Raw genomic sequence first — 15,906 nt, forward strand, 5'->3', positions numbered from 1 at the left:
TCGTTTCTACAGGTTTTGTTTTGGTTTACTTTTCGGTGTCGTGTTTATGATTTACTGTCGTTTGCTATTTACTGTGTTTTCTCTCTCTCCCCCTCTCTCTTTTTTGTTTGCCGTTTCATTTGTTTTTGTCGTCGTTTCCTCTTATATTCGTTTCTTCTGATTGCGTGTTCTTGGGTTAGATATTTATTACTTCAGCAAAAGAGTTTTATAAGTCTTTTATTCCACATGACATTCATCATAATTGGTATAAAACAGAATTACCACCTATGACTGATCAAATATAATTGTAGTGGAAATTTCTCAAACTCAAAAAAGAAAAAAGCATAGGCTGTCATGGAAATTAGTCCAAGAAAGATTTAGGGCCACTAAAGTAAAATGAAGGATGGTGGCTCTTCATCCATTTTGCTAACCAAGTCGTTGTGCGTTTTTGGGAAGACACAAGTCAATGCTCAGGTCGTCTATGGCTCCTTTACTTTTCAATCTGTCTTTTCCTTAATATTAGTATCTTATGTTCATGTTTAGTCTGGATAAATAAATATTACATGCATGCATGTTAGGAAAAGACGAAAAAGGGTAAGCAAAATGAAAAAAAAAAGAGAAAAAATTCTCCTCAGCAACTTGCCTTCGGCAGTACTGAATTGACCAATCACCAATACTTACTAGAGAGAGACTTTTATTAATTTTTGAAGGTATATAAAATGAAGAGTTTTAGAGTTTATTTAGAAAATTTTTCTGCATTATTTGCATAATACTTACTATTTACGGTACTATTTGTACAGTAAAATTCTGACATGAACAATAACTTTGATGGACTTGCATAATAACTTTGACCGGTAATAGCTATTATTCGTAACAAAAACTATATTTAGAAATTATAATTACCTAAAAGAAACAACCACAACAACAAGAATGAATATTAGCATAGAGAACGACAATATCAAAATTCAACCAAAACAACAGCAATGCAAAAACGACATAATCGGAAAAACAATGATGAGGGAAAAAAAATGCCATTGGCCCAAAAAAAAAAAAAAAAAAGTGTTATGTGGGGCTTGGTGTGGATAAGAGCTAGTTATCTACATGGTGGAATGTGCTCATGTTCCGAAATATCGCTGATATTGTACGGAAAAAATGAAAATTGTACCTTCTTTCCATTGGCAATGTCAAAATACAAAAATTTCGATAGAAATTTTCTGTAGAATTGTGGATTCTTTAATCATTGATTGTTGATTGTTGATTGTTGCTTAACAATTTCTTCTCAAGTTAATTATTAAGTGTAATTAATCCTTTTCTAACTGTTTTGGATTAATACTGTTGAAATTCATGACTAGGATTAGGCATGCACGTATATGAATATGATGATATATGAACGAATTAGTGGGAAATTTATTGATTAATCTCATGTTGGACCAATTACTATCTTATGTTCATGTTAGTATCTTATGTTCATGTTTAGTCTGGATAAATAAATATTACATGCATGCATGTTAGAAAAAGACGAAAAAGGGTATGCAAAGTGAAAAAAAAAAAAAAAAAAAAAGGTTCTCGTCAGCTCCTTGCCTTTGGCAGTACTTGAGCAATAACAACTTGAGTATCTCGAAGCAGGTTCTTTTCGTACTAAGCATTATCTTGGCCACCATTATCTTCTTTCCCAATTTTATTACTGCAGGTAATTATAAATAAGTGCTATTTCAATCATTTTTCTTTTTAAAGTTATTAATAACACAATTAAAATGTATTAGAATCATGAAATTTATTGTTGCCACGCTTCTACTTAGGCAACGTGGAGATTAATTCTATGGTAATTCCAGTTAGTTTTGCGGTCCATCACGTCTATAGACCATATTCACGTGTTTTTTTTTTTTTTTTTTTTTTTTTTTTTTTTTTCCCGAAAGGGAAATCTCAACTAATAGTTAGCGTATGCTTAATAATTTTTATACTTTATTTTTAAAGCCAACGAAATGTTCATGTGATAATTGACGATTAATTTATTATGCAGAGCATAAATATATCACAGCTCCGGCACTGAAGCGAAAGCCGGTTTGTAGCGGACGTGGCAGATACATACCAGGATGCCTCCCAAAGCGGAGCCCGCCAAAACCTCCGTGTAGCCCGTATAAGCGCAAATGTCCACCTTGATCAGGCTTATGATGAACTAATCAATCAGATGCACCCACTTTGAGACTTTTCTTATTGCTGTAATAAAATTCTCTGGCTACTATGAGATGTACAATATCTGTTAAGCATGTACTGTATGTTGTGTCTGTTTGCTTGGTATATTTAATCACGTGACAAATGGCCGAGAATTAATAGGGTAATATGTTTTATGGTTTCAGTGAAAATCTATCTACATTCTACGGTGCTGTAATATATGTGAAAGCTAGCATACCATGTACTTCTAATACCCTTCAAGTCAATAAAGAAAAGCATGGTATATACCTTTGGATTCACCATATATATTTTACATTTTTGGAAATCATGATCGGTAAAAAGCTCTGAAGTTTTTGCATTTTGGAATGCTTTATATAACAAGATTATCAACAAACACCTTAGTGTATCATGTCGTTATAGATATTCATGATCAGTCCGCCAAAATAAACTGCTTATTATCAACTTTAATTAAAAAAGATCATAAAAAAAGAGAGAACACAAAAGTTTAGCATGATTCAACAATATGCTACAGAGAGAATTCACAAGTAAATATAGCACTACGCATGAACTCCAAACAAATACAAATTACAATCACATAATCGAGTAATTAAGTTAACCAAGCTATCAAATCTCCTGATATAGAGATTTCTCAAATTGAAAATTGATACAGATCAATTCAATCTAATGATCAAAGTTACATGAATGTTGAGAATATTCGCTATGCAATCGAATAGGAGATTAGTTAATCAATGATATTTTACTAAAGTACACCGAAAAAGACATTTTCAAATAACGTTGATAATGAGACTATTATGTAACATTTTGAAGGTATGAAAACCAGTCACGGACAATTGTAGTATATTCATAATTGATGAGTTTAATTAAAATTTTATTGTAGTTAAGACCCCCTCCCGACTTAAATTCTTGACTTTGTCACTGAGTAGAATTACTAGAGTGGTACTACAGGCCGAGAGAAGGTAAAATTTGAAAAGACTTTAGAATGAAGTAGATAGGGATTACAGAGTTCTAGTATATAGCTTGACTGGGTTTGACTGGAAGTTCATAACAGAACGTTGCAGTTTCCAATGAGTTTATTGTTGGACGTAAAACTGCTATAAATAATGCTATGCAGTGAAAAAAAAAAACCCCGTAAAATTCTCTTGTTTTCTTGGGTTAGACGTTAAGAGGGCATACATAACAATCACCAGAATTGGTAATTCGGTATTGAAAGCAATGGGGCCACTAGAACTTCATCCATTTGCTGATCAAGTCTTTGTCCTTTTGTTGGAAATTTTAAGTTACTCTGGAGACTGGTTCAACGATGACTTTTTGACGAAAAAAAAAAAGCGGAAAATCTCCTCCTGAGTTCCTTGCCTTTAATTATTTACCAAAAAAAAAAAAAAAAAAAAGAGCTCTTGCCTTTCACACTTAAACAGATTATAAATAAGTGAAGCCTACGAGAAGTTTCAAGACGAGCATAATAATCACTTTCTTCTCTCTCATCCCGATTTTTATTTCTCAACATCAGTCATAGAATTATTTCTTTAACAATCAGGGTTTTTATTTTTCGGTTGAGAGATTTTTGGTATTGTTAAGTATTTTTATTAGTTGATAATTAATCAGCAATCTTATAAAACTTCAAAAAACAGGTGAAGAAAAAATTGATGCAGCCTTGATCGTGATATTTGAGCAGACTTGATTGTGTTGTAAATTTACAGAGATAAGGATGCAGTTTCAACAAAATAGATATAGCAGCTATGGTTTAAAGGTCAAAAGATTTGCTTTTGCGGGTTTGAATTCAAGTTGCAATTCATTTCGAGTTGAGTAGTTTTGATAAGTCATAAAAAGGATTGCAGTAGAAGCTATGCCTTAGATTTGAATTTAGAAAAGGGGATGTTTAGTATTTGAATTGCAATGAAGATAAAATAATAGTGTACAAGTCCAAGTGTAAATCCGGATTTAGTTTGATATATGTAATTCACTAGATGATTTGATTAAGTTAAAATCCGGTTATGATAAGACTTGAATAAATTGAGATATATTTTAAAGCCTTTCCATACGTGTATTGGATAAAGATTGTATGGTGATAAGAGTAGAGAAAATAAGGCACAATACTAAGTTCAAATTTTAAAGTGAAGATCAGATAGTGTTACAATAAGTCGTGGAATCAATTGTGCGACGGTTTAAATTTTGAATAAGTTTGGAGATAAACGTCTACTACTCTATAAATAGGACTTAATACCATTCATTTTGTACGCTTCTTGGGTGTCATGTATAATGTTTTTAGAAGTTTCCGTTATCATTCTTCGAGAGAAGACGTTTGCAGTGTTGAAAGGAGTTCAACAATTTATCATTTTTTGGGAGAAGAAGTAGTAGTCTTCGGGCGAAGACGTTTGCAATGTTAAAGGGAGTTCAATAGTTTATCTTTCTTCAGGAGAAGAATTTGAAGCTTTTAGAAGAGAGCGACCTACTAGACGAAGGGTTTTCGTCGGGTAGTTTTGAAGACGAGTAGTGTTTGCTGATCAGGTTATCTAGTTTCTACACAAAAGCAACAAATTCAAAGAGAGAGTCTTTATTTGTATAAGTCCGATTAGTGTTTGTAATCGTTGAGAATTAGTAGATGATTCAATATATGGGCGTAATGGCGACAAATTCAAAGAAGAAGTCTTGATTTGTATAAGTCCAATTGGTGTTTGTAATTGTTGAGAATTAGTGGATGATTCAATATCTGGACGTGACTTTGCGGATGTAGATGACTACCAAACCGCGATATCAATTCTCTGTGCCTATTTAATTATTGCATTCATAGTCTCTTAATTTAGCTTGATAAAATAATTACAAAAAATAGATCTAACAGGTGTATTTTAGATTTGGATAATAGGAGATATTTCTCTGACTTTGTTATCTCTTTTGGTTTATAGATGAATTTTTCACCGTTTCTACCCGTACATATAAGCCAAAAGCCGAACCACTTAAATTTTTGAATTTTTTAAATCTTTCTATTATTTATATTTTATTAAAAATCTGTTTAACTTGACATTTGGCACAACAAAAACAAATGTAAAAATAGTTATAATTTATAAAATAGGTAATTTGCACAAATAATCCCAAACCTTTTTAAAAAGGTGACAGTTTGATCCTAAATCTTTTTAAAATGTGACAGTTTGATCCTTAACATTTTTTTTAATAAAACGACCTCCAACCTATTTAAAAATGTGCAATCTCATCATTTCCATCAATTGTCGTCCAAAAGGTAACAGTATAGTGCTGGAAAGACGAAAATGCCCTTAATTACAATTATGTTATTCAAATTATCTTAGAACACCCAAAAAAAAAACCTTTACCTAAATGACAAACCCCAAATCTGCAAAACCCACTTAACAATTTATCACAGAAAACCCCAAAACTACAAAACCCATATAACAATTTATCATCAAAAAGGAAAACTGAGGTTCCCAAATGAGATTTCAAAACAATCCAATCCCGTGCAGAACCAAAGAAATGTCAAAACAAAGCCAAAGTCTAATTTCAAAAGCTGATTTATAAGATCACTTGGGCTGAATTATGCCAAAAAACTTCTCTAAAAATTGTTGGAGAAGGGAAACAAACAAACCTGTCCAGCAACTGCCAGCGATCCCCAATTTTTACATCAACATCATCAATTTCCTTTTCTAGCTTTTGCAGCATAGCATTAACCTGACATTTGCACGTATAAAAAAAGTAATAAATAAATAATATCAGAAGAAGGAATATGAAGCTTATCAAACTCAAAATTCCCTCAAATTTAATTACCCTGTCTGCAAGTGCTGAAGAAGCCTCGTCACTCAGAGCCATCCCGGCAGCGTGGTCACTGTCCTTCCTCGCAGCTTTGTAAGCCTTTTTAGCAGGTTCAAACATTTGAAAGAGTTCGTTCAAATTAGTTCTTAATGCTCCTTTGTAATTAAGGATATTTTCGTCTTTTCAGCGACAACATGAGTCACGTGATTTTCACGTGCACTACAATTGATAAAAAAAAAAAAAATGAAATTACAACTTATTAAATAAGTTAAGGGTCGTTTTATAAAAAAAAACTATCAATTTTTAAAAAAATTGAAGACCATTTGTACAAAATATCCTTATAAAATTTAGAAGATTACAGTGTAAGAATAGTTTTTTAGGGACAAAAGTTAAAAGGAGCCCTTGGGAGTGGCTCTATCGCTGCACGCACGCATGAGGGACAATAAAGGTAAGTTAAGAGTCCGTTTGGTTTATAGATTAGAACTATGTGATTAAAATTATTTTTGATTTACGTATATTTTTTATGAGAGAAAATACTACAATGAACCACAAATTATAATTCGAATCAGAAAATGAATCCCTCTATCACCTAAGAGAGGGAAATGAATTGGCAAGAATGACATTTAAGTAGAAAGAAGAATCACGAGGTCAAAAATCGAAGCACGTGACGCGGACATGGGTCAGCCTTGTTTATGTTCGCCACGCGCCTTTTCTTAAAACGGCGATATCAAATAGCGGAGTTTGTACTTTATTCAGCAAAATTAAAAAAAAAAAAAAAAAAAAGGAAAAAAATAGCGACTTTGTACTTTGAGGAATTTAACAAAGAACAACCCAGAAACGAAAAGCTTATTCATTTTAATGGCGTAAGTCAGCCATGGCGTCATCGAGATCGTTGATTCTCCGCCGCTTTACGTCGTACGTCACCGCTCAAATCCAACGGAACCACAGACTCCTCAGCTCCGCTTCTTCCTCTGCTCTTCGCGAAGCTTCTTTTTCGTCTGAATCGTCTCCGTCTTCCGATGCCGTTCATATTACAGAGAATTGTGTTCGCGTACTATTCCTCTTCTTTACTATCAATTTCATTTTCGTTCAGTAATACTTTCTAATTTCATTTGATTGGTTTGCCGTTGTTGTATTATCAATTTGAGATCTTTTTTGGGATTTTCCCTTTGATTGCGATTTTGTTTCATTCGGGTGCGAGGAAAATGGAAGAAAGGGGTTCGGAAGAGAAATAGAAGGAAAAAAGTGATTTTAGTTATTTATTTATTTTGCAATTCTTTTGAAAATTTCCTTCTACTTTATGGGACTTGGATTGTGCTGGAAAGTTGCTATGCATAAAAATACGAGATTTAAGATTGGATTGTTTTGCCTACTTGTGATACTAATGAAGAAGGTTTTTTGTTCTATAATATTTTGGCATTTAATACAAAATTTTTGTTCAATTGAAGTTGCTCATGACCCTCATAATTGCAGCTCTTGCACTATAATATTGTGACCCAAGTTTTCCAAAAATTATGTTTTTTATTCATATTTTTTTAGTTATGGAACTATTTGTTGTGTTGAAATTTCATTTCATGTCATACAGAGAATGAAAGAACTACAAGCTAGTGACGAATTATCAGGAGAGAAGATGCTTCGCTTGAGTGTAGAAACGGGGGGATGCTCTGGTTTCCAATATGTTTTTGATCTGGATGACATAGCTAACCCAGACGACAGGTTCTTTCCTTTAACTTTGAGACGCTTATTTGCTTCCTTAGGTTATCAGGTTAGAAGTTTAGGTATTCAAAATTCAAAAATCCTGAAATTTTATTTTTTCTAACTTTTCTATCCTTTGTCCTATGAAAAAAGGTTTTTTGAGACTGAAGGAGTCAAATTGATTGTGGACAATATCTCATATGATTTTGTAAAAGGGGCAACAGTTGATTATGTTGAGGAGCTTATTCGTTCAGCTTTTGTGGTAAGTCAGTTCTTCTTGCTGAGAAAAAATACCTCTGTTAACTAACAGTTGCATTCCAATTATTCGCATTGTGCCTCGAGGCAGCCTTATCTTAGGTTGTATTCTGATTTTATATGGCTATCATTGATTTTAGTAGGGTACGGTTTTCTGAATTGAGACCACTACCAAAAACATGTGCCTGAATGGTCAAAAATGACTTAGGCGATCTAATGTAGTGGCCTGGCTGCAACTAATAAACCACTGCTAGTATTGTGTGGTTGTTTCATAAGCTTTTCCATGCCGGTAACTGGTTTAGGCTGGCAAGTGGTTTAGGATCAAGAATCCATCTGCTGAATTTTCGTCTGATTTACATAGAGAAGACTCTTGATATGCATTTCCTGGCCTGCAAATCCACTGTGGTTTGCTCTCCCTTGTTAGATTTTATAAAACCAATACGTGTTATGGCTTACACTTTTGTTTTCAAAAACCCACGTCAGCTGACGTGTAGGCGCCAGTTGGGGTGGTGAACAACACCAAAAATGCGCTCTAGCTTTATTCTTTGTGGATGCATGATACTAATTGTCCTATAACCTATTCAAAGGAGCAATGCTATTTACAATGATCATCACCACACTTTTTCAATCAATCGTAAAGTGACATGTCAACTCTGCGACCCATTGATTATGCTGGTATGGGGTCCTACACAGCCTTACATAACAATCTCTATTTGGTTACATAACCAGTGGGGTGACAACTAGTATTAATCTATTCAACGATATGATTTCGATGAGTTATCTTTGGAATTTATGGCACAAATCCTACTAGTTTAATTGAAGTGACGCTATATTTTGGTGGAAAAAGTGTGAAAATCACAAACCATTAGATTATTTCAATTGAATCAGTAGAGGGTTGTAAATTCTGTTGAGGTCTCCCATGTTTCGGGAATCTTTAATAATGGTACTGCATATGGTTTATGTTGCCTCGTTTGATTCCTCTGAGAAATTGGGAGTCATCTTGCATGGTTGTCTAAATAGTCTTGCAGCGGATAGATTAATTACGGTTTCATCTACAGGTGACTACAAATCCAAGTGCAGTTGGCGGGTGCAGTTGTAAAAGCTCTTTTGTGGTGAAACTGTAGCTCTGCGATTAATTGACAATAATCTCCTTCAGCTGTAGAGGATAAACGTCCAATTTTTTAGAACAAGAGTCGCAGAAACCCATGTTCATTCGTTTTACATTGTTATTTATATAACAGGAGGCTTGTATTGTACCAACTACTTGTTATTGAGATTTGTTCTCTTCTCTCTCTCTCTCTCTCTCTCTCTCTCTCTCTCTCTCTCTCTCTGCTATGCTTGTCTCATAGTTGAGACTTGAAAGTACATCTTGTATCAATTGGATTGAAATTGGTGATTACGACCGATTATCACATTTTACTATGTAAGCTCGAGTTTAATGATTTTTCCCCCCATTTTGAGCGTTAACATTGGTTTGTGTTGTATTGTATCTATCACTTGTCACTGGAAAATGTGCATGCTTTTCGTTATATATTTGTGAGGAAAAAAGACAAATACTCCTTTTAGAGTGCATGAGTTTAAATTTTTACCTAATCAAGAGTGAGGGGTTAAAAGTCAGTCTCATCTCATAGTTGAGCTTTTATCATCTTATGTTCAATTAGATTGAAATTGGCAATTGATACAGATTATCCACATTTCCACACATCTACACCACATGCGTCATTTGCCATCCGTCAGTAACATTATGAACTAAACAATTCAGCTCGGGAGAAATCCAAACATGCTAATTAGCAGCTAGAAGAGTACCTTTAACAATAGAGCATCAGAAAAGTGAAAACCCAATAGGGCGCATAACCACAATGGCGTAAAAAAATTGTTGAGAGCACCAATCAGAGTCTGTTCCCAACAAATAATCTTTACTCTCACTCCTGTTAGAGTAAGCCAGCATCCGCAGGTCTTATACTGTTGTCAGTAAGTAGCTCTCTAGGAACTGGGAAAGGAAGAATGGCCATTTCTTCCTAAATTTGTTTATTATCACATCAATAAATGCATAGAATATCTAAAGATGCCAAGAATATATTTGACAGATGTCTACTTGACAGCATGCTTTGTCTAATACGGTACGTGTATAAATTAATTTTGAGAGTAATTTTGAATCAAGACCATCAATAATTTCTAAAATCACATTTCTTCTTTCCAGGTTGAACTTGATACAATTTCTTATGCGGTCACAATTACAGAGTAATTGATAGAGCTTGGTAATCACATGGGCTACCACTTCTCATGCAGAGATATTAATTCAATTTGCGTACCACTCAAAGAATTGAAAGACGGCAACGGTATTGCTAATAAAAACAGTGCACTTGATTGCTGGTTGAGTTGCAAACGCTTTTAGATCTTATGAATATTAGAATTGAGAAACAACTTGTCAAGAGAAGTTTGCAGCAAACAAAAAATAATAAAAATAAAAATAAAAATAAAATCTCTTGCCAAGAGAAGTAATTGACTAAAATTATGCTTCAAAGGCATATTTTGCACCCCAGAAACTCAGTTAAAGGTCTGAAAGTCTGCAATAAGCTATGCGCCACAAGTATGGAGTCTGGATATAGTTAGGCAACAAAACTACCATCAAAATTGCACAATTCAAAAGGTTAACCTTAAGGTTAATATAGATCTTTTCAGAAACTTCAGCTTATAGCACAAGAACGACGAGACCAAGATGGGTAATGAACTCCTTTTTTTTTTTTTTTTTGTTAGACGGTTTCATCAAATTTAAGACTTTAAGGGCGTATGCAAGAATAAATAAGAGAAAAAGAAAATGTACAGGGAGTAAGTAGGCCAAAATCAGATCAGAAGCCAAACAAAACAATGCTCCTCGTTGTAATAACAGAATTCAAACTTAGCAACAACTCCAAACTCCATATTCAATGTAACCATCATTAAGAAATATGATCAATGCAGAGAAATGCTTATTGCAAAAATTGGAATTTACTACAAAGTGCATAATTGCATACTCTTTCCAGAGGTGTGAAAACTATGAAATAGTCAAAGAGAGATTAGAAACTTCATTCTTCTGACTGCCTTTGCCCCAAAACCGGAATGTCTTCGTATCGTTTCTGCATCAATAGAACAAAATAAACTCAAATTGAAGTTGGCACTAGTAAAAGGATCCATCACACAATATTATTGCTATCAAATCTCAAGTTCAGCCGCATGTTTTCTCATCGAAACTACTTAGTACTTCCTAGTCAATCAAACCCAGCTTTCGAAATTAAATAGCACAAAGAAAAACAATTAACGGAAGTGATACGCCTAAAAGATAATAAATAACCTATTATTACTAACAGATCAGTATGCCAAACATATTGACTGTGTAATGCAACACTCTATGATTTCCAATGATCTAGAAGCTCTTCGAAAAGATGATTACACAAAGAAAAGAAAATGGTCATGATCAAAATGGTAAAAGAACATAAATCTATAAGCAAAAGATGCAACATACCCCAACATTGTTGTATTCCCAGAGCTTATGAACTCCATAATCCACAGCCTGCAACCAGAGAAAACTATATATGAATAATTGATGAATCAACTCTCATGGCAATACCCATTTTTCTTCTGTCAATAGAACCAACTTTAGACCAAACGACACTTCACACATAGAGCTAACTCATATGAAACGACTTCACGTTAATTCATGAACAGAAAAGCAATATAAACCTGGCAATTATACCAACAATAATGTACAAAACTAAAATATAAAAAAACCAATGAAATATTTTTATTGCATAAACGCAAATAGAAAAAAAAAAAACTGTCCTTCTAAATCTACGTTAGGTCAAAACTCAGTTTTAGGCGTGGTCATGGAGATGAATTGTTCGCTATTGTTGGATATACAAAAAGAAACGTTTTTTTTTTTTTCAATTTTTATTCCCTATCCAATCTACTGATATTCCACGGTGTCCATTTCTCCGGAGCATTAGAATCGACCCTAACTTTCAATCACAGATAAAATTTAGAAAAACAAAAAAACAAAATTCTGATCGGATCAATGAAGGATTTCATTTTCTTCTGAGATTCTCGGGTTTCATCGCAAGCAGAGATTTTTTTGTGGGAGAGAAGAAACAAAAGAGAACGATTCGAAACCCAAAAAAAACGCCATGGCTATATTTGGTACTCACTCTTTCTCCGAGGAAAGCACCGGCGATGATGAAGGTGACGTAGACGGAGTTCCGCCGCATAATCACTCTGTAAAGGCCTTCGAAAAGGCCTCCGCCTGTTCTTCGAGCAACTGAATCCATGGCGATCTACTTTGCTTAGCGTCTTCTTCTTTCGGATCTGCGAGAGTTAGGGTTTCCGTTTACCCTCTCTGAAATTTGGGAATCGATTTTGTAGTGCTTTTCGCGAACGGTTTGTTTTCGAACGGTCCATCCGGTTAATAATGAACCAGTTTGTTGCGGCTCGACCGGACCGATTTGTGGACCGCGGGGATTGGTCTATGCTATATGATGAACGGCTTGATTGTGTTCTCTTTTCCTTTTATTTTTCCCTTTAAATTTTGAGGGAATTAAAGCGAGTAAATTTGTCAACAAATATTCCACAAAAAAAAAAAAAAAAAAAAAGTCTGAAAAAAGAAGATTTTCGTAAATAATATTTTTGGCTACATTGTTAATTGATAAAATTTTTACTTCTGAAAAAAAGATTATAAGTACGGTAAAAAGACTTTATCTACTAAAAAATAGTAAATTAACAAGTTATTAATAATTTATAATTTTTTTTGAAGAGAAATATTGAATTTATTACATTTGATCATATTAGGTAAATGTAGGCTAACAGGAATTTATTAAATTTATAAATGGAAAAATCCGATAAGTCCTGAATGTACTAAATTTGGCCGAAGGATAAATATGAATAAATCCCTGATTTATCAAATTTTAGGTGGAGTAAATAAAGTAAATCCCAAATTTAATTCTATTTACTAATTTATTAAAAAATTGTCATTTAATTTATATTTTGTTCCTAAAGAGAAAAGCTGTTTACCTCCTCACTAAATTTCTTAGTAAGATATGTTATTTTCATTTCATATATTCATGTTTAATCTTTATCTTAATTTCTATTATAGATACACATATGTGTTTTCATTTCAAATAAATAGATACATTTTTACTTAGATACACATATGTGTTTCCATTTCAAAAGAGTCAGATTTAATTCTAAATATGTTCTTTTCATTTGATCTATTCATTTTTAATCTTTATCTTTCTATTATAGATACACATATGTGTTTCCATCTCAAATAAATAGATAAATAAATAAACATATATTTTTTCTTAGATACACATATGTTTCCATTTCAAAAGAGTTAGATTTAATTCTTATCAAGCTCGATTTTGTCTTCCTCATCGAGAAATGTATAGTTACTAATCGGAAAAAGTACATGAAGAATCGAAGGTATATATCGACTTTGGACTGTTTCAATTTGTGCATCAAAAAAAGAGAAAATTATTGAGTTTACCCTTAATTGTATGGGTCTCAATTTTTACCTCTTATTTTTCTTAATATCCTTTTGATTAATATAGCTATATGATTAAAAAAGATATTAATTAAAAATAAATTATAAAAATCAAGACCGTGCAAATTAAGGGGTTAATTTGTCTCTTTATTCTAAAAAAAATTTGGAAAAAGTTTTTTAATTAAAAGAAGAGGTGTAGTCAGTCCGATTAAGAGATGTACAAACCACTGACGTATAAGTCAGCTATTTATTTATTTGTTATGGAGTAGTATACTGATATTACAGTACAGTTTTCCATTACACAACAAACGTTTAAACACGCTGCAAGCCTTGAAGCCCTTGCTGGCAAACATTAATCCATAATCCAACCACACATTTTGTCTCCTTAATATTCTTAACATGTACTGGCTTGCACGATATATGGTATATATATATATATATATATTACTATAACTAAGCAGACACATGCTATATATTGCAGTAGCTGACAACTAGTAGTCACATAATCGTGACTTTATTGTCACAGTATATATATATGGTCGGTCTCTAATTCAAGGGCTTGAATTAGGCGGGCACTTGTGCTTGTTCCGGCACTTTGGTGGTTTTTTATACGGATTTGCCTTTCCACCGTGGCCGCGTTTGGTGGTTTTTTATACGGATTTGCCTTTCCACCATGGCTGCGTGGCAGTCCAGGCCTATGACGGCTGCCTGCTGCTGGTGCCACTGTGCCATCTGCAAAATTTTGATAACCACATAACAACTTGAAAAATATATCCTAATCTCAATAAGAATCAAATAAACGAAAAACAAGAACAAGAACACAAAATTTGATCTTGGAGTTCAGCACAAAAATTGCCTACTCTCCGCAAACTCTCTAGAGGAAATTTAATATGCACTATAAGAACAAAGTCTTTACACGAGGGTTACAAACTTTCTCAAATCACACCCTTACACTTTCCTAAGAAACTGAGCAAGAAATTTCCCCTGAGAAATTACCCTTTTCTCTCACCTTTCTCGCTCTATACTGCCTCTCTCACTCTAGGGTTTTCTGTATAAGTTTTTCTCTCTCACACTCTGGAATGCTCTCGAAGAAAGAAGAAGAAAAAAATGAATAATGAAAATGAATTACATACGAAACCATTTCTCTTATCTGGAGTCCAAGTAAGACGGTCTAGTAAGCCACTGCCACCTGTGCTTCACTTGTCCACATCAGTTTCAACAGCTTCCCGAGTTTTGCATCCCAGCAGAAACGACAAGTCGTTTCTGTCTACAGTAAAGACTGCTTATATCAAACATTAAAACTAAGTCATAAAAGAATTGATTCAACAATCTCTACCTCAATTCTATGTATGACCAGGTAGTGCATATCACTTCATGATTCCTTTGGATCCTTGCTCGATTTAACTCTTCAATCACCCATATTCAATACCAAGCAGTTTAAGACAATGCTTAAACTTGGTTAGTGTAACTACCTTTGTCCCCATGTCTGCCGGGTTATCTTCTGTGGAAACCTTTTCCACACTTATCACTCCCTGAGAAACCTTCTCCCTGAGAAAATGATACTTTACTTCAATGTGTTTGGTCCTGTCATGAAAAACAGGGTTCTTGCATAAGTGGATAGCACTTTGACTGTTTGAGAAGACAGTGGCATTTCCTTCCATCAGCTTCAGTTCTTTCAGAAGTCCCTATAACTAAATTCCTTCCTTGATTGCTTCTGTTGCAGCCATATATTCTGCTTCAGTTGTTGAGAGTGCCACAACCGGTTGTAATTGAGTTTTCCAGCGAACACAGTTTCCATTTACTGCAAAGAAGTAGGAAGTTGTAGACCTTCTGCTATCTTTATCTCTTGTATAGTCCGAATCCACAAAACCTTCAATGCTCACCTTGCTGCCATTTTTCTTGTACGTCAGACCGTACTCCATTGTTCTAGCAATATACCTTAATAACCACTTCATTGCATGCCAATGTTCCTTCCCAAGATTAGCCATGTATCTGCTCAAGGTACTTATGGCAAATGCCAAGTCAGGCCTAGTACAAACCATGGAATACATGACTGATCCTATTGCATTTGCATATGGAACAGTTTCCTTATATTTCTTCTCTTCATCTGTTTTAGGGCTCTGTAAAGCTGATAATTGGAATTGGTTGGTTATAGTCTGAGTGGTGGGCTTTGCTCCCTTCATGGAAAACTTTTCAATCATCTTCTCCAGGTAGCCTTTATGATTTAAAAATAGGGTCCCTTTGTCTTTGTTTCTATTGATCTTCATTCCCAGAATCCCACCAGCAGGTCCAAGGTCCTTCATGTCAAATTTTGACTTGAGCATCCCTTTCATCTTCTCTAGTTTAGTCATGTCCTTACATATCAAAAGCACATCATCTACATATAATAGTAGATATTCGGCTTCTAGTATTTTTGAGCCCTTAAAGTAAAGACAGGAGTCATACCAACTCCTTTGGAAACCTTGTGTGACCATGAAAGTATCAAATCTTTTGTACTATTGTCTAGGCGATTGTTT

General features: G+C 34.0%; 2 protein-coding genes and 1 long non-coding RNA gene across 3 annotated transcripts; 1 reads left to right on the top strand and 2 right to left on the bottom strand.

Annotated features, from left to right (window-relative positions):
• Positions 1-2,006: 2,006 nt before the first annotated feature.
• LOC21392480 lies at positions 2,007-6,016 on the bottom strand. Its single transcript, XR_002902334.1, has 3 exons — positions 5,944-6,016; positions 5,765-5,847; positions 2,007-2,196 (listed from the first exon to the last, which is right to left on the bottom strand). It is a non-coding gene; the product is annotated as an uncharacterized LOC21392480 (long non-coding RNA).
• Positions 6,017-6,670: 654 nt separating this feature from the next.
• LOC21392481 (iron-sulfur assembly protein IscA-like 2, mitochondrial) lies at positions 6,671-9,166 on the top strand. The gene is made up of 4 exons (XM_024166544.1): positions 6,671-6,979; positions 7,514-7,644; positions 7,777-7,885; positions 8,937-9,166. The coding sequence occupies exons 1-4, from the start codon at positions 6,803-6,805 to the stop codon at positions 9,000-9,002; spliced, it is 483 nt and encodes a 160-aa protein (XP_024022312.1). The 5' UTR covers positions 6,671-6,802; the 3' UTR covers positions 9,003-9,166.
• A 1,561-nt stretch (positions 9,167-10,727) lies between these two features.
• On the bottom strand, positions 10,728-12,271 carry LOC21392482 (cytochrome b-c1 complex subunit 9). The gene is made up of 3 exons (XM_010099529.2): positions 12,060-12,271; positions 11,381-11,428; positions 10,728-10,994 (listed from the first exon to the last, which is right to left on the bottom strand). The coding sequence occupies exons 1-3, from the start codon at positions 12,177-12,179 to the stop codon at positions 10,944-10,946; spliced, it is 219 nt and encodes a 72-aa protein (XP_010097831.1). The 5' UTR covers positions 12,180-12,271; the 3' UTR covers positions 10,728-10,943.
• Positions 12,272-15,906: the final 3,635 nt, after the last annotated feature.

Source organism: Morus notabilis, unplaced genomic scaffold (assembly GCF_000414095.1).
Source record: "Morus notabilis unplaced genomic scaffold, ASM41409v2 Scaffold1108, whole genome shotgun sequence".
NCBI lineage: Eukaryota > Viridiplantae > Streptophyta > Magnoliopsida > Rosales > Moraceae > Morus > Morus notabilis.